This window comes from Leptonychotes weddellii, chromosome 6, assembly GCF_054177405.1.
Source record: "Leptonychotes weddellii isolate Sample4059 chromosome 6, ASM5417740v2, whole genome shotgun sequence".
Classification (NCBI taxonomy): domain Eukaryota; kingdom Metazoa; phylum Chordata; class Mammalia; order Carnivora; family Phocidae; genus Leptonychotes; species Leptonychotes weddellii.
In genome coordinates this window covers 65,770,887-65,789,375 of record NC_138374.1, presented here as the reverse complement: position 1 = coordinate 65,789,375, position 18,489 = coordinate 65,770,887, and the positions used below count along the sequence as shown (strand labels likewise).

General features: G+C 41.9%; 1 protein-coding gene across 2 annotated transcripts in view; it reads left to right on the top strand.

Moving 5' to 3' along the window:
• The first annotated feature begins 1,809 nt into the window (after window positions 1-1,809).
• Window positions 1,810-18,489, top strand: part of B3GALNT2 (beta-1,3-N-acetylgalactosaminyltransferase 2) — a 59,333-nt gene continuing 42,653 nt past the window's right edge. The window contains exons 1-2 of one of the 2 annotated variants that reach the window (XM_031016831.2): window positions 1,810-2,152; window positions 15,609-15,756. In XM_031016831.2, coding sequence (XP_030872691.2) covers window positions 2,041-2,152; window positions 15,609-15,756 — 260 coding nt within the window. In that variant the 5' untranslated portion in view covers window positions 1,810-2,040. The remainder of the gene's footprint in view (window positions 2,153-15,608; window positions 15,757-18,489) is intronic. The other variant, XM_081824315.1, reaches the window with a different exon arrangement.

Here is an 18,489-nt window from a genome sequence, read left to right as displayed (position 1 = left end):
TGAATGGATAAAGAAGATGTGGTCCATATATACAGTGGAATATTACTCAGCCATCAGAAAAGATGAATACCCAACTTTCACATCAACATGGATGGGTCTGGAGGAGATTATGCTAAGTTAAATAAGTCAAGCAGAGAAAGTCAATTATCATATGGTTTCACTTATTTGTGGAACATAAAGAATAGCATGGAGGACACTAGGAGAAGGAAGGGAAAAATGAGGGGGGTGGGAATTGGAAGGAGAGATGAACCATGAGAGACCATGGACTCTGAGAAACAAACAAGGTTTTAGAGGGGAGGGGGGCTTGGTTAGCCCGGTGATGGGTATTAAGGAGGGCACGTACTGCATGGAGCACTGGGTGTTATATGAAAACAATGGATCGTGGATCACCACATCAAAAACCAATGATGTATTGTATGGTGACTAACATAACATAATAAAATTTAAAAAAAAAGAATAGAGGTTCTGAAAAATAAAAAAAAAAGATTTTAAAATTACAGTAGAGACAACATTACAAAACATTCAAAAAGTAATTTTAGGGTGACTGGCTGGCTCAGTCGGTAGAGCCTGTGACCCTTAATCTCAGGGTCATGAGTTCAAGCCCCAAGTAGGGCACGGAGTCTACTTTAAAAAAAAAAAAAAGTAATTTTAATAGACGGTTGTTTTGCTGAGATTAAATTGCCACTCAATGAGACTATCATATTGACAGTACCCGAGACCTCTCCTCCTGCACTGTTCAGTTACTTGAATAAATTCGCTTTTTCCCCTTAAGTTTGTTTGAAATGGATTTTCTGTGGCTTTCAACCAAGACTTTACTCAACGATATAGTTCCTTCTGTTGCCACAACTGTGGAAACTTAAAAAAACAAAAAACAAAAACAAACGAAAAAAACACCGTAGGGCTGGCGTTCATTTTCATCCTTCCCTCCGCCTTTTAGCACGGGCACCCACGGCCTCGACCCGCGCCCCCGCGCGCCGGGCCGGGCTGCAGGACGCCGGGCAGGACCTGGTCTCCGAGGACGGCTGCTCAAATCCCACCGATCCCGCACAGCCCGCGTCCTCGTTGTCACGGCTCCGTCCTATAGGAGGTGTCACCTTGCTCTCCCCGTCTGAATCGGGGGTATGTGGTTGTACCCTCGGCCGGACCGTCGTTGTCGTACCCCACAGCTCGACCCCCTGGGTGCGCTCTTATCCTGAGCGCCCAGAGGACAAAGCCGGGCAGGGAGCCGGGTACACGGTGCACCAGAACTAATACTTGAGGGCTTATTCACCGCTGAAGACACGCTTCGGAAGGCCTGGGCCCGCTCTTTGGGCCAAGGAGACAGCAGCAGGATCCCGCCTCCCAGGCAAGGCCAGCATTCGCATAACCGAGCTCTGCGTGGCTTAAAACAAGCACCACGCTGATGTCCTTTAAATCAGAGGCGACGGGCACTCTTCGCCTCAGCTGTTTCCCTCCCAGGATTGTGCCGGCCCCTGAGCACCGGCCGCCCGGCACCGCCGCCCTTCGGCCATCGGGGGGCAGTAGGCGTCGAGAAGGGACGCGCACGCTCCACGTGGGGCTCCGCGCTTCGCCTCCGCGACCGCCGAGTGACGCGAGCAAGGGCATGCGATCATGGGAAATGTGGTTTCCGAACCTCAGGACCACGGCGGTGCGCCCCCCGCGTAGGCCCAGAGCAGGACTTCAGCTCCCGGTTGGCCTGCGGGCGCGGGAGGGGACGCGAAGGAAGGGGACGCGAGGGAAGGGGGCAGGGCGAGTGTGAGGGGAGAGGTGGGCGGGGCCGGGGAAGGCCAAGCGGAGGGGGCGGGGTCTGGCCGGCTGAGGCGCCGCCGCCCGCCGTTGGAGGAACCTGAGGCGCGGGGCCGGGAACCACGGGGGGTCTGGACGGCGGCGGGCGCGAGGGCAGGCGTGCCCAGAGTGGTCGCGCGTGCGTCGGCCACCGCCCCTCGGCCTTCCTCTTCGCGGGTCCCCTCCCTCTCCGCCGGGACGCGGGAGAGCCCGGCGCGCGACGGGGGCGCGAGGTGGGGCCGGCGGGGGCGGCCAATGCGAAACTGGCTGGTGCTGCTGTGCCCGTGTGTGCTCGGGGCCGCGCTGCACCTCTGGCTGCGGCTGCGCTCCCCGCCGCCCGCCCGCGCCTCCGGAGCCGGCCCGGCAGGTGAGGTCCTGGGGCCGGGAGGGCCAGGAGGCCGTGAGGGGCGGGAGGCCGCCTCCGAGCCCCCGGGCGGCTTCCTCCGCGGAGTCCCGAAGTGGGGAACGGGCCGAACGCGACCATCCCCAGGCGAGACAAATGGCCCTTTTCATCAACGGGGCGTTAAATCGGGCAAACTCGAGGGCGCTTTTCCCGTTTCGTGTCCCCGCCGCTTCTCACCTCCCGCTTTCTTCCTTTATGGGCACGAGAGCGGTGCCCGCCACCGCGAGTCCTTCGTCTGTCCCCCAGGCCTGGTCCGACTTGTCCGGCGCTTGCCCGCTGGCCCTGGGAGCCAAACCTTGTGTCCTTCAGCCGCGGGCGGCCCCTGCGTGCACCCGGGCTCCGGCTGCCCGTCCGCTTGCCTCCTTCCCAAGCTGTTGGTCTTACTCGGTCAAGACTTGGAGGTCTTAGTGCCATGGGCAATGCCTGTGCGTGTTTGAAAAGGCTGGGTTTTGCTTTTAAGGATAACTTTGCTTTAAGAATATACTGCATTTTGTTTTCTTTGGAAACTATGATGTAAGTCGGTTAAACAAATCTGGACATGAAATAGGGCATGGCTATGAGGGGAGTTGTTCCTGTGAGTTTGGCTTGCGGAGCCTACTAATGAAGTGTACGTGAAAACATAAAATTCTCTAACGATCCTGTCCACTTGTTCTAAAACTTACACTCTCATGGGAATGAGATCTTTGTTCTTGTTCATTTCACCGCCTGATAGAATGCTTTGTCCATAGTAGGTACCCAGCGGATATTTTTGTTGTTGTTAACGGGTTCTACCACTCTTTTTTCTTAATGGGTTTCCCTTTTTTTCTTGTCTTCTTTTTTAAGGGCTTGCCCTAGGACATATAAAGAAACCTAGAAGGCTGTTTTAAAAATGAGGTAATAGTTGTTTTGTGTTCTAACTACTCGGGGAGTTTTTTTCCTCCCACTTCTCCCCAGAACAGCTGTTTTCTATCCAAAAGTTTTCAAAATTAGGATTGAATATTTGCAATTCTGAGATGGGTCTGTGCCTTACTTTTTAGGTAGGAAGCAAGGAAACTAATTCGGCAATCCGCAAAGCAATCTCATTGTTATAATTGGGGGTTTTTATACTGGTAACAATCTCTTAGAATCTTTTCCTATTAGACAAACCACAAGATCTTTGAAAAGGTTATTTGTGTGACCTGAATAGAATTAAAATACTGTTCAATTTATTTAATGAAAATACAGTGGTTATGGAGCATTTAACCTGTTAACAGGTTAGGATTTGGGGCCTTTTTTTTTTTTTTGAGGTTTTGTTTCTTCGGTTTTTGTAAACTGAGCTGAGGAAAGACTGCGATGGATATAAAATGCTTTGTAACATCTGTTAGATTTGTGTTTTACAGCTTTCTTTCCTTTTTTGTGCGATGAGTGAGCACTACTAGAATTTACTTGCAGAGCATTCTTAGGATATTTATGACCTGTAATTGCCTTTTGAGGTTGAGTAAACAAGCAAAACCTCTTTGCCGTCAGGCTTAAAAGTTAGTAGGCAATTTCTTAGTTTCAGTGAAGTTTTTCCTATCCCCATAGTGTTTGGATGATGCCCCTATCTGCCATCAAGTTAACCTGACCTAGATTAAGGAGCCTGGGAAGTAGGCCATGAAGAGGATCAGGCTATAGGTGAAGAAATCAGTAACTAGTTACAAAAATTAACTTTGACTTAGGTGGATAGTGTGCATCTGGCTAGATGATAAATTAGGTATTTTAATCTAAATGAAACCTGGCAGACTCCTAACTTTCACTTTTCAAAACTAAGAACAGTAGAAGCATATCGATCGCCAAAATTTCCTGCAGCTCCTTTTCCCATTGTGTTACCACCATGTTCAAACTAAAACATTTGGGCACTTTTACATTTCTACCCTTATACCTTCAGCCTAAAGTGAGAGAGAAAACCCAAGATTTTGTTAAGTTTTCTTCCCTTGAATGAATGTTTTAAGATTTCTTTTTGTTCTCTTGTCTGCCTCTTTGTCTTCTGGCTCATTAAGTTGTGACATTATTTTTTTTAAAGGGAGACTTACCTTCCCTGAATATTAAAAAATACAAGTCCCTCTGACTTGTAGTGGATTCAGCAGATCTTTGAGAGCCTACTCTGTGCCCGCTCCTGTTGTAGTTGTAGAGTTACAACAGTAATCCAGATCACGTCCCTGCTGTCATGCAGTTTACAATTTAGAAGGGAAGACAGAATGGAGAAAATAATTATTTAATATCCTAGGGGATAGTGATAGGCGAGATGACAAAATGAAAGCAGTGTAAGAGGTCAGAGAATGGTGTGCTGCTGGTCTAAATAGAGAAGTCAGGGGAGGCCCCTCTAAGGAGGGACCTGAATGAAGTGCAGGAGTCCTGTCTGCACCTGGCGCTTTTCTAATGTAGAAAACGGCCGAGGGGCGCCTGGGTGGCTCAGTTGGTTAAGCGACTGCCTTCGGCTCAGGTCATGATCCTGGAGTCCCAGGATCGAGTCCCGCATCGGGCTCCCTGCTCGGCGGGGAGCCTGCTTCTCCCTCTGACCCTCCCCCTTCTCATGCTCTCTCTATCTCATTCTCTCTCTCAAATAAATAAATAAAATCTTTAAAAAAAAAAAGAAAAGAAAAGAAAACGGCCGAAATACGGTCCAGGAGAGCAACTGGTGAAGAGGAAGCAGGTCTCTTGAAATCTGTGGGTGGATGAGGAGAGTGGAGACAGGGACACTAGACTAGAGAATATAGAGGATATATCTAATATAAGATACTCGTTTTGGGTAATACCTTAGCAGGAATTATGTAAACAGTAAATTTGGAAAAAGAATGAGACCAAAGACGTCTTCTCTTTCTAGGATATTTGGAGAGAAGGAAACCAAAGGGAAAGGAAGGAAGCATATCCATTCAATAAATGCCTAGAGCGCTAGGTATCGAGCGAGCTAGATGTGGAGTCCCCTGCTCTGAGATCCTCCTAGTCTGTTGAACTGAAACAGACAGGGAGCAAGGAGAAGGCAAAAGACAAACTGAGCTTGCTTTACAGTTTTGCCTAGGGCCAGTTCATCCAAAATTATCCCTGTATGTTAATCTTGTCTCTGTGCTTTGGTTTCCTTATTTATAAAATGATGATCTCATTGGATATAAGATACAATACAACACCCAGAAAAGTGCCTGATTCATAGTAAACACTCCATGAATTTTAGAGAGGAGGAATAGGATAGTGGTGGCTGGTGCGTAGGCTAGTGAGGTATTTGGGGAGGTTTTCGAGATTGGCGAGAGCATACTAGTAGTGTATGTGATGATTGTCCTTATCAGTAGATCTGTCATGAAGTTATATGTTTCCCTCATTTCCAAGATTTCTGCTAATTTGTGATTGATGTGAGAGCGTGCATGTGAGAGTGGAAATTTTGGTCTGATTTTTAAGAATCCTTGGGCCTATTTTGAACAATCAGTTTTGAAATCAACCTCCCTTGGTCTTGAATAAATTTTTGGATGTCCGCTCTAAGTGCAGAGCCTCACAGGTTGCCAGACCCTCAGGATACATTACATATTAGAGAATAGAATGCTGTTGTCCTCAGGGAGCTTGTGTGGGGTTTTAATTATTCCTGGCATGAAAATTTGTTTTTTGTTTATTGCTCTATATCTACCATCTAGAACAGTGAACATAGGTGCTTAGTAATTTGGAGGAATGAATCAAGAGAATAAAACTGGGAAAGTATAAAGGGGCGCCTGGGTGGCTCAGTTGGTTAAGCGACTGCCTTCGGCTCAGGTCATGATCCTGGAGTCCCGGGATCGAGTCCCACATCGGGCTCCCTGCTCAGCAGGGAGTCTGCTTCTCCCTCTGACCCTCCTCCCTCTCATGCTCTCTGTCTCTCATTTTCTCTGTCTCAAACAAATAAATAAAATCTTTAAAAAAAAAAAACAAAAAAACTGGGAAAGTATGAATGAATTTGTCACCTATATATCGTCTATTCACATTCCATGATGACCTTAGGATACAAATTTTTTCTTATAAAAGTAAAACAAGTTCTTTGTAGAAAAATTTGAAATTATTTTTAAAAACAGGGAAAATGATCTATATTTTTTAAAAATTGTATTGATGTATAATATACATTCAGAAAAGGGCCTGTAAATGTATAGCTTGATATATTTTCACAAACTGAATTACCCAACTAATCCTGCACCTCAGAAGCAAGCTCCCTTCATGCTCTCTTCCATCACTGCCAGGAGTGGTAACCACTATCCTGATCTTAAATGGCAGAGATTTGCCTGTTGGTACTTTATATAAATGGAACCACACAGTATGTACATTGTTCTTATAGTCTGCTGATCTTAATGTGGTGAATAACAATATAACTCTATGGCTACATATAGATACACCATAATTTAACTAATGCTTTATTTCTGCATTCCTGGATTTTTGCAGTTTTTCACTATTAATAAATGACATTGTGATGAATAGAGATCTTTTAGTACATCACTGATTATTTCTTTTATTTTTTAAAGATTTTATTTATTTATTTGATAGCACAAGTAGGCAGAGTGGCAGACAGAGGGGAAGGCGTAGGGAGAGGAGAGGCAGGCCCCCTGCTGAGCAAAAAGCCCGACGTGGGGCTTGATCCCAGGACCCCAGGATCATGACCTGAGCCGAAGGCAGATGCTTAACCAACTGAGCCACTCAGGTGCCCTGATTATTTCTTTAGAATAAGTTCTTAGACATGGAATTGCTGGATAGAAGTTATACAGTTCTGGGGAGCCTGGGTGGCTCAGTCAGTTAAGTGTCTGACTCCCGATCTCAGCTCAGGTCTTGATCTCAGGGTCTTGAGTTCACGCCCCATCCGTGTTGGCCTCCACTCTGGGCATGGAGCCTTCTTAAAAAAAAAAAAATTATCTGAGGTAGTTGATGTGTATTGGCAAATTGTCCCATAGAAGACTACCAAATTCCATTCCAGCAGCAACGTAGGAGAGGAGCCATTTCCTTAAAATAGCTCTCCACATTTCCTTGCAATACCAATGGTTGGGGTATTATTTAAGAAGATATTTGTCAGTTTGAATGTAGCAGAAGCCTGGTACCTTACTGCTCTAATTCAAACTTGATTCCTAATGAAACTGAGTATTTTTTCATAGGTTGGTTGGCTATTTGCATTTTATCTGTGAATTATCTTTGTGTCTTTTTGTAGCATGTTTACTTCTTAGCTGTTCATTTCTTTCTTTGCTGTCTCCAGATGCCAGAATCAAAGTAGGTCCCCTCTACTATCAACGTATAGCAAAGGGTGCTGAAAGTATACAGGCAAAGGCCGGTTGGGGCACTAGGAACGTGGGCATTCTTGTACAAGCGTTCATTGAGCACTCACCCCCTGGGTTTTGTACCGCGTAATGCAGTACTCACAAGTCTGTTGGACTGATTTACATTGCTGGTACATGGTAGAAGAAACCTGTTTTTTTTTTTTTTAAATATTTTATTTATTTATTTGACAGAGAGATAGAGAGCACAAGTAGGCAGAGAGGCAGGCAGAGGGAGAAGGAGAAGCAGGCTCCCCGCGGAGCAGGGAGCCCGACATGGGGCTCCATCCCAGGACCCTGGGATCATGACCCGAGCCGAAGGCAGTCGCTTAACTGACTGAGCCACCAGGCACCCCAAGAAACCTGTTTTTTTAACTGAGATATAATTGACCTATTACATGAGTTTCAGGTGTATGACATTGATTCAATATATGTACATATTGTAAAAATGAACACGATCTAACATAGTTATAATTTTTTTCTTGTGATGAGAACTTTTGAGATCTCTTAACAACTTTCAAATATGCATTACAGCGTTATTCACTATAGCCACCAAGTTGTACATTACATCCCCATGACTTCTTTATTTTAACTGGAAGTCTGTACTTTTTGACCCCCTTCACCCATTTTGCCCACATGTCACCCCTCACCTCTGGCAACCACCAGTCTGTTCTCTATGAGTTCGGTGTTTTGTTTTGTTTAGATTCTACATAAAAGTGAGACTATAGGGGCGCCTGAGTGCCTCAGTTGTTAAGCGTCTGCCTTCGGCTCAGGTCATGATTCCGGGGTCCTGGATCGAGACCCGTATCAGGCTCCCTGCTCAGCGGGGAGCCTGCTTCTCCCTCTCCCACTCCCACTCCCCCTGCTTGTGTTCCCTCTCTCTCTGTGTCTCTCTCTGTCAAATAAATAAATAAAATCTTTAAAAAAATAAAATAAATGTTCACGGAATTTCTAAGAAAAATAAAGAATAATCTCCTTTAAAAAAAAAAAAAGTGATGGGCGCCTGGGTGGCTCAGTTGGTTAAGCGACTGCCTTCGGCTCAGGTCATGATCCTGGAGTCCCGGGATCGAGTCCCGCATCAGGCTCCCTGCTCAGCGGGGAGTCTGCTTCTCCCTCTGACCCTTCTCCCTCTCGTGCTCTCTCTTTCTCATTCTCTCTCCCAAATAAAATAAAAATAAAATCTTAAAAAAAAAAAGTGAGACTGTATCATATTTGTCTTTCTCTGTCTGACTTGGTTCACTTAGCGTAACATCCTCAAGGTCTATCCATGTTGTCAGAAATGGCAAGAAATTTCCTTCTTTTTTATGGCAAATAATATTCCATTGTATTTGTCTATAACATGTTTTCTTTGTTCATCTGTCAGTGAACACTTAGGTTATTTCCATGTCTTGGCTATTGTAAAAGCGCTGCAATGAACAGGGTGTGCAAATATCTTCTCCAATGTTTTCATTTCCTTCGAATAAATACCCGGAAGTGGAATTGCTGGCTCATGTGGTAGTTCTAGTTTTAAGTTTCTGAGGAACCTCCATAGTGTTTATTACAGGGGCTACAGCGACTTATAGTCCCACCAAAAGTGCACAAGCCTTCCTTTTTCTACACTTTTCTACCAACACTTGTTGTTTCTTATCTTTTTGATACTAGCCATTCTGACAGGTGTGAGGTGATCTCACATTGTGGTTTTGATTTGCATTTTCCTGATGATGAGTGATGTTGACTGTACCTGTTGGTCATCTGTATGTTGTCTTTGGAAACATGTCTATTCAGATCCGCTGCCTATTTTTTAATTGGATTGCTTGGTTTTTTGCTATTGAATTGTAAGAGTTTTTTTTAAATATATTTTCAGTATTAACCCCTTATCAGATACATGATTTGCAAATATTTTATCCCATTTATAGGTTATCTTTTCATTTTGTTGATGGTTTCCTTTGCTGTGCAGAAGCTTTTTAGTTTGATGTAGTGCTGCTTATTTATTTTTGCTTTTGTTGCATTTGCTTCTGGTGACAAATCCAAAAAATCATCACCAAAACCAGTGTCAGAGAGCTTACCCCCTATGTTTTATTCTAGGAGTTTTATGATGTCAGGTCTTAGGTTCAAATCTTTGATCCATTTTAAGTTGATTTTTGTGTATGGTATAAGCTGGTGGTCTGGTTTCATTCTTTTACGTATGGCTGTCTAGTTTTCCCAGCACCATCGCTTCTCGGCCTTTTAGCTAAGATCAAGTGTAGTACCAACATCATCTGTTGAAGAGACTATTCTTTCCCCATTGTGTATTCTTGTCTCCTTTGTCATAGGTTAATTGACCATATAATTGTGGGTTTATTTCTGAGCTCTATTCTATTCCATTGATTTATGTGTCAGTTTTTATGCCAAAACTATGCTGTTTTAATTACCGTATCCTTGTAATATAGTTTGAAACCAGGGAGCATAATGCCTCCAGTTTTTTGGTTGGTTTTTTTTGTTGTTGTTGTTTTTTGTTTGTCTTTTTTTTTTTTTTTTTCATTTTTTTCACCTATGACCCCACCTCCCTCCCTTCTGGCAACCACCAAGTTGTTCTGTGTATTTAAGAGTCTGCTTTTTTGTTTGTCTCTCTCTTTTTTTTTTTTTTTGCCTTGTTTCATCATTTGTTTCTTCGATTCCACATATGAGTGAAATCATATTTGTCTTTCTCTAACTGACTTATTTCACTTAGCATAGTACTCTCTTGGTCCATTTATGTTGTTGCAAATGGTAAGATTTCATCCTTTTTTATGGTCAAGTGATAGTCCATTGTGTGTATATACCACATCTTCTTTATCCATTCATCTACCGATAGACACTTGGGCTACTTACATATCTTGGCTACTGTAAATAATGCTGGGGTAAACATAAGGGTGCATGTATCTTTTCAGTCATGTTGCTTGATTTGCAAATACTGAACCACTTTTGCATCCCTAGAATAAATCCCACTTGACTGTGGTGAATGATTTTTTTAAATATATCATTGTATTGTCGGTTTCCTGATATTTTGTTGAGAATTTTTACATCTATGTTCATCAGAGATGTTGGCTTGTAGTTCTTTTTTTGTGGTGTCTTTATCTGGTTTTGGTATCAGGGTGATTCTGGCCTTGTAGAATAAATTTGGAAGCTTTCTTTCCTCTTCTATTTTTTGGAATAGTTTGAGAAGAATAGATATTAACTCTTATTTGAACGTCTGGTAGAATTTACCTATGAAGCCATCTGGTCCTGGACTTTAGTTTGTTGGTTTTTTTTATCACAGATTCAATTTCATTGCTGGTAATCTGTCTCCAAATTTTCTTTTTCCTCCTAATTCAGTTTTGGAAGGTTATGTTTCTAGGAAATTACCCATTTCTTCTAGGTTGTTCAATTTGTTGGCAAATAATTTCTTATAATATTTTCTTATAATCCTTTGTATTTCTGTGGTGTTGGTTGTTATTTCTCTTCCTTAATTTCTGATAGTATTTATTTGAGTCCTCTCTTTCTTTTTTTTTTTTTTTTTGATGAGTCTGGGTAAGATATATCAATTTTGTTGATGTTTTCAAAGAACCAGCTCCTGGTTTCATTGATCCGTTCTGTTGTTCTCTTGGTCTCTATATCATTTGTTTCTGCTCTCATCTTTATTATTTCCTTCCTTCTGTTGGCTTTGGGTTTTGTTCTTCCTCTAGCTTCTTTAGGCATAAGGTTAGATTATTTGAGATTTTTCTTGTTTCTTGAGGTAGGCCTGTATTGCTGTAATCATCCCTCTTAGATGATGATAGAACAGCTTATGCTTCACGATGCCCTCCTGTTTTGTTCTTTCCTGAGATTGCTGTGGCTATTTAAGGTCTTTTGTGGTTTCATACAAATGTTAGAGTTGTTTGCTGTATTTCTGTGAAAAATGCCACTAGAATTTTGATAGGCATTGCATTGAATCTGTACATTGCTTTGGGTAGTATGGACGTTTAAAAAATATTCTTCCAACCCGTGAGCACAGAATATCATTCCATTTATTTGTGTCTTCTTCAGTTTCTTTCATCAGTGTCTTACAGCTTCCAGTGTACAGCTCTTTCACCTCCTTGGTTAAATTTATTCCTAGGTAATTTATTCTTTTTGATTCAGTTGTTAATAGGATTGGTTTCTGAATTTTTTTTTTTTGCTAGTTCATTATTAGTGTCTAAAGTGCCACTGATTTTTGTAGATTGATTTTGTATCCTGCAACCTTACTGAATTTGTTTGTTATTTCTAATAGTTCTTTGGTTGAGTCTTTAGAAATCTATTTTTCAGTATATCTGGAAAGAAAATTTTTTTCAAAGGCCAAAATCTGCCACGCACTTCTCTTCTGCAAGAAAAGGAGAAATGCGTGTAAACTAAAGCAGTTCCTCAGAAGCTGCTTAGACATGGATTAGAAGCAGAGAGAGGATTGGCAGTGGAATGAGATCAAAAAGTAGTTTGCAACCATAAGCCGTGGGATTTTCACATGCCACATGGTCATCTTTATCTTTATTATTTATTTATTAAGTTTTAGAAAAATCTTGTTTGGCAGTGAGATGAAGAAACCAGGGATAAACCATTGGAATAGGCTTGGGATTTTTTTTCTCATATTTTAAGTTTTTATTATGAAAATCTTTAAACATACCAAAAGTATAAGATTATAAACAAATATTACGTACTTACCATACACCTTCAACTCCCGTTTTTCGTAAACACTCCTACCCACTTCTTCCCACTGGATGATTTGGAAGTAAATCACAGATAAGTTATTATTTCCATAAATGTCTTAGTATATTATCTCTAGAGATAGACTTTAAAAAACCATAACCACAAAACTGTCATCACAGTTAGAAAAATTAATGATTCTTTCCAATATTTAGTGTTCAGAATTTCCCAACTGTCTTTTTTTATTATTATATTTTAATTCCAGTGTACTTAACCTACAGTGTTGTATTAGTTTCAGGTGTACCATATAGTGACTCAGCACTTCCACATATTTCTCAGTGCTCACCATTAGGACATCCCTGTCATGGTCCAGTGGAGTCCGAATTGAAGCAGTGGGTAGAATTAATGATGAGAAAGGGATAGATTTCAGATATTTTTCATGAAGACTTTGTCAGTCAAGAACAAGTTAAATTATGTTTCATGTAATCCATTTCTCAAAGGTTTATTTTGATTTTCTGCCAAAAATTAGGCAGTGATATTTGGCACTTAATGGTTTGTTTTAGTTATTTTATGATTTTCCTTTTGTGCATCAACCTTGTTTTCTGATGATGTCAGGTAAATGAGGCATTTCGGTTAAATGTGATTTTGCTCTTCTACAGCTTTTAATCGTTCCAGAAGACATTTTGAAATGGATGAAATAGACTATCTGAAGACTTTTTGGTATCAGTTTGTTTTTATTAGGAAACTGAGGCACAGGGATTTAAATAGCTTGTTACTGGTATCATGCAGGTTTTGGAATCAATGTCCGATATGTCTGGTTACTACATTTGCCTCATTCCTGTTGCTAAAAGTACCTACTATTAATATTTTTCTGTGAAAAAGGGGGTGAAGTGGGATATCAGTGCCAATTTTACATAAGCATTTAAATTATTCTCCAAATTCAGACTCATTTAGAGTTAGTTCCAGCAATAGGTACAACTTTCATTGTATAGTTCTGTGTGTCTGAGAAAAAAATGTTCCTGGGCCATGAGTTTAAAAAAATTAACGTGCTAACCAGCATTTCCAGTGATCTGCTTATCACTAATTCCCCGTCCTGAACTGGTGTTACAAATAAAAGATCAGAATTTAGTCTCAGATGAGCTACATGGAGCTGTGGTGCTAATAGAACAGTGATGAAGAATGGAGTTAAATTGCCAGGAATTAAATCTAGCTGTTTGCCTTAGGGGAAGTTACTGAATTCTCTTTGCCTCTTTCCTTACTTGTTTAATAAGGAGCCTGACCCCACCTACTTCTCAGGGTTGTGTGCATTAAATGATACTCTACATGCAAAGCATTAAACTGATACTCTATACATAGTATTTAGTACTTTATAGGTGTGCAATAAATATGGTCTATTATAAGCAAGCTTAGTCAAGGAAAATTTGGATTTACATTAGAGATAAATTCCTGCCTAGGGAATTTATGACCGCCTGGGTGGCACAGTCGGTTAGGTGGTCAGCTCTTGGTTTCAACTCAGTTCATGATCTCACAGCCCTGGGATCAAGCCCCCACTCAGCGGGGAGTCTGCTTGGGATTCTCTCTCCCTCTCCCTTCCCCTCCCACTTGTGCTCTCTCTCTCTCTCTAAAATAAATAACAACAACAACAAAAGATAAATTCCTGCCTTTAAAGAAGAATTCGTTTTAGTACAGGATTCACAGTAGGCTAAAATAACATCTCTACTTCATTTAGGTTAAATTTTTTTTTAGAAACGTGTCTGTTTTGGGGCGCCTGGGTGGCTCAGTTGGTTAAGCGACTGCCTTCGGCTCAGGTCATGATCCTGGAGTCCCGGGATCGAGTCCCGCATCAGGCTCCCTGCTCGGCAGGGAGTCTGCTTCTCCCTCTGACCCTCCTCCCTCTCATGCTCTCTGTCTATCATTCTCTCTCTCTCAAATAAATAAATAAAATCTTTAAAAAAAAAAAAAAAAGAAACGTGTCTGTTGTGGAAAATAAGGTATCTACACCAAAATTCATATTTTCCTAGAATTGTTACAATGTAATATCCTTCAGGTATCCTATTAGAAGACTCTGTCTCCCAGATTTTCTTTTTATTATTTTAATTGGTCCTTTGAAAAAATATCAACATATTTTTGTTGTCTATTGGCTGAATACATGGATCCTATGGCATATAAAAGGATTGCACTTAATGTAGTAAAGATCTCTGGCCTTCAATTATTTATTTTTGGAAACATTTTGGATCAGTTCCCATGGTTGGAGAAAGAGGTGAAAGGGGCCCCTCATCAGAGCTGTATATAAGCTTGTAGCACTCCAGCTTTGAAACTGGTGATAGAAAACAAAGTATCTTTCCCTTCTGTCTTCTAAGGACAATTTTTTTTTAATGTAATCCTGCCCATTAGACCTTATGGCAGTAAAAAATGAGCCATTCATATGAGTTGTCACTTGATTTATTTGTGTGTGTGTGTGTGTGTGTGTGTGTCCACCTCCCTGGAAATGTTGCTTCCCTCTTTCATTCTTTGGGATATTTAATAAGTGATATGAGGTTTGCTGGCTGTAGAATTTATTGGTATTAATCAGGGTTCTGGTACTTTCTAGCATAGTAGTCTTTCAGCTTTATTTCCCAATCTTACTGATTTTTTTTTTAAGAGAAAGAGCAAGAGCCGGAGTGGGGGGTGCAGAGGGAGAGGAAGAAAGAGAATCCCAAGCAGGCTCCATGTCCAGCACAGAGCCCAACATGGGGCTCGATCTCACGACCCTGAAATCATGACCTGAGCTGAAATCAAGAGTCGGCCGCTCAACCGAGCCACCCAGGTGCCCCCTATAATGTTAATGTAGGCCTTCACCTTTGAAAGCACATATTTGTGTGGTGGTTATAGTTGCTGTTGGTTGCCAGTGAGTGCCTACTATTTTGGTATCAAACCAGGACCTTTATACACATTATCTCATTTTTACAACAGCCACTTCTATGAGAAGTGTTACTATACCCATTTGTAGTTTAGGAAACTGAGGCTCAAGAAGTTAACTTTTCAGGGTGGCTGGCTCAGTCAATAGAGCATGAGACTCTTGATCTCAGGGTTCAGGGTTCTCAGGGTTCAAGCCCCATGTTGGGGATAGAGATTACTTAAAATTTCTTTTTAAATCTTTAATTAAAAAAAAAAGTTAAAGAACTTCTATAGGTCATAAAAGGAACCAGGATTCTGCTCATGGCCTAATGGACTCATACTGCCTACTATTGCATGGTTTATGCCGTGCTGCCTTTTCAAGCTCATTCTCACCATAAACATCTTGTTATTTTTGAAGAATTTATGTACTTTTGTGAGCATAAATATATACATATGTGGGGAAGACAAAAAGACTCTATGCCAAAAATGTTAGCAGTGGTTATCTGGATGGTACATCTGTGGGTGATTTTTAAAATTTTTTCTTTGTATTTCTTTGTATTTTCTATACATATGAACATGTATTATTTTGTAATAAACATTTTTATGTTACATATTGAACAGTAATTGAGACATGACGTTTCTAATTTATTGTCGCTTATTTCTAGATCAATTGGCCTTATTTCCTCAGTGGAAATCTCATCACTACGATGTGGTAGTTGGTGTGTTGTCAGCTCGCAATAACCATGAACTTCGAAATGTGATAAGAAGCACCTGGCTGAAGCATTTAATACAACATCCGTCATTAAGTCAACGGTAGGTTTTCTTAGTTGGCACCTGCCTGATTAACTGAGTAAAAGTTCTGAAAAACCTCTTTTGGGATAGTCAGAGATGTTAATTTAGGCATGTGGCCTCTCTTCCTGGGAGAAATGGCTATTTCATTTTGCTTTCCCTCCACATAGTTGAGTCACAAAAGTAAATTTAACCAAGGTTCTTAGCCGAAAGGTAGTTAGGGGAGAATATATTCATTGGTTAACATATTAGTATTTATAGATACCTAGTTTGTTTTGTTTTTGCTTTGATTTAGAATAGTAATTCCTTTTTTTTTTTTGAGAGAGAGAGCAAGAGTGAGTGGGGGGAGGGGCAGAGGGAGAGGGAGAGAGAATCTTAAGCAGGTTCCACGCCCAGCTTGGAGCCCAGTGCAGGGCTGGATCTCACAACCCTGAGGTCATGACCTGAGCTGAAATCAAGGGTTGGACACTTAACCAACTGAGCCACCCAGGTGCCCCTAGAATAGTAATTCTTAAAGGGTTCTAGTCCAGAATAGGTCTCTGCTTAGACATGTTTGTGTCTAAATATGCTTTTCACTAACTTCACAGAGGCACACTGCATTTTTTCTGTTCTCTATATTTTTTTTTAAGTACACACTGTGTGTAGCTCTTTTTCCTGACTGCCCTTCAAGGACTGAGCTTTGGTAGCACATCTTATGTTGATATTAAATGGCTCAGTTATTGGTTAAGAGCCCAGGGCCTTAGTCTTCTCAGTGAGACCAGCCTCTGAAGATTATGTAGTGAGGGGCTAGGGAAGAGAAGCATGGGAGGTTGAACTTTTAGTTATGTGAGGACACTCCGGTGATGAGCAGTTCTAGATGGCCCTCTCAGGATTGCATTAAACTGGCATGTTTGGGACTGAGTAGCTATACAATTGCAGAATTTTCTTGTCATAAGTAGTGAACATTTATAGATTTCCTATCTTATTCATAGTGGCTTTCATTCCTTTTCAAGACAGATTTCTTTAGTTCATGAGCTCAGTGATAATAGTACCTATTACCCAGGAAATGAAAGGCCTCAGACTCATCACTGCTGTCAGAACCTCCTCCAAAACCTGCACTTTCTAGGTAGCCTTTCCTGTCTCGGAAAATAATGAGCCCTCTCTACCAGTTGTTCAGACAGAAAATCCTGGTGACTATGTTATAAATGAGGGAGTAAGTCCCCCTTTTGGGTCTTTAAGGATCTCTCCAGCATGGTCACAGAAGTGACACTGGGAGAGGCATATGAAATTAGATTTATTATACTCACAAGTCCTAGAGAGGGAGGCACAGTATGCTACACAGGGGGCAGCCATACAGGAGGAGAGTCCAGGGAGCAGGCTCAACCAAGCAGGTGGGGAGCCGACAGAGCGTGGGGCCCAGTGGGCACGTGCCTTTACTGAGGGTCATGGTGGAGTATACAAGCAGAAGGCATGAGGGGACCTCGTTGTGTTAGAGTGTCACTAGGTCAGTCAGGGGAGGGCCACAGGGGGATCTCGTGGCAGGGACCAGCCTTGTCACTCTGGTGTATCAGGTCACCTGAGGAGGGTGCTCGTAGCCTGTTTGTGAGGAGATGTTGAGGCACCAGGAAAATAGGAAGTTTTAAGAATTTATAATACATTGTTACCTTGATTTCTTCTGTCTCTCATCCAGCCCATCAGCCTGTTTTCTTGGCGCTATACCTTTAAGTCATATCCAGGATCCACCCCTTTACCAGAACTGTCAGAAGCACCACCCTCTCCCCATCAGGCCACAGTACCTCTCACTTGGAGTCTTGCAGAAGCCTCTATCTGGATTTCCTGCTTCTGCCTTTATTCCCCTATATTTTATTTTCCATGCAGCAGCCCGAGTGCTGCTTTTAAAATTCGTCAAATTACGTCCATTTTCTGCTCATACCCCTCCGTTGACTTCTCTTTAGCTCAGAGTAAAATGCCAAGTCTTTCCTATGGTCTTTGACCTTATCTACATCTACTTGCCCTACACTGGCACCCATACTGCTAGTGTACGGACTAGTGCTTCCATGCACTAAATGTGCTTCTGCCTCGGGGCCTTTGCACTTACTGTCTCCCCTGTCTTTATCACTCTTCCACTGGATATCCTCATGGTTCAGAGTCTCACGTTTTTCAGGTCTCTGTTTAGATGTCACCTTAGCAGGAGGCAGCCCTATATTAAATAGCACCTAACCCCTTTTCCCTCTCTGTCCTCCCTTATTGACTTTATTTTCCTTTATAATACTTATTTCCAACTGGCATGTTTATTATATTTAGCTTTATAAGTTGTCTTTCCCCACTAGAATATAGTTTCATGAGCATAGGGACTTTAACTTTTTTTTTTTTAAGATTTTATTTTGAGAGAGAGAACGTGAGTAAGCAGGGGGAGGGGCTGAGGGAGAGGGAGAGAGAATCTTAAGCAGGCTCCACACACTGGGCGTGGAGCCCAACATTGGGCTTGATCCCACGACCTGAGATCATGACCTGAGCCAAAACCAAGAGTTGGATGCTCAACCGACTGAACCACCCAGGCACCCCGGGAATTTAACTTTTTCACTAATGTATTCCCAGTACTTAGAACCTAACTTGGCACAGGGTAAGGCACTCAACAACTATTGAGGGAATGACTCAGACTAAATGTCATGAGGAAAATTAACATTCAGATAGTCACCAATAATTTATTTGCCATCATAGCATTACTGCTTTAAATTTAGGAAGCTTGGTGATTTGTTTTATAAAAATGATGGGATA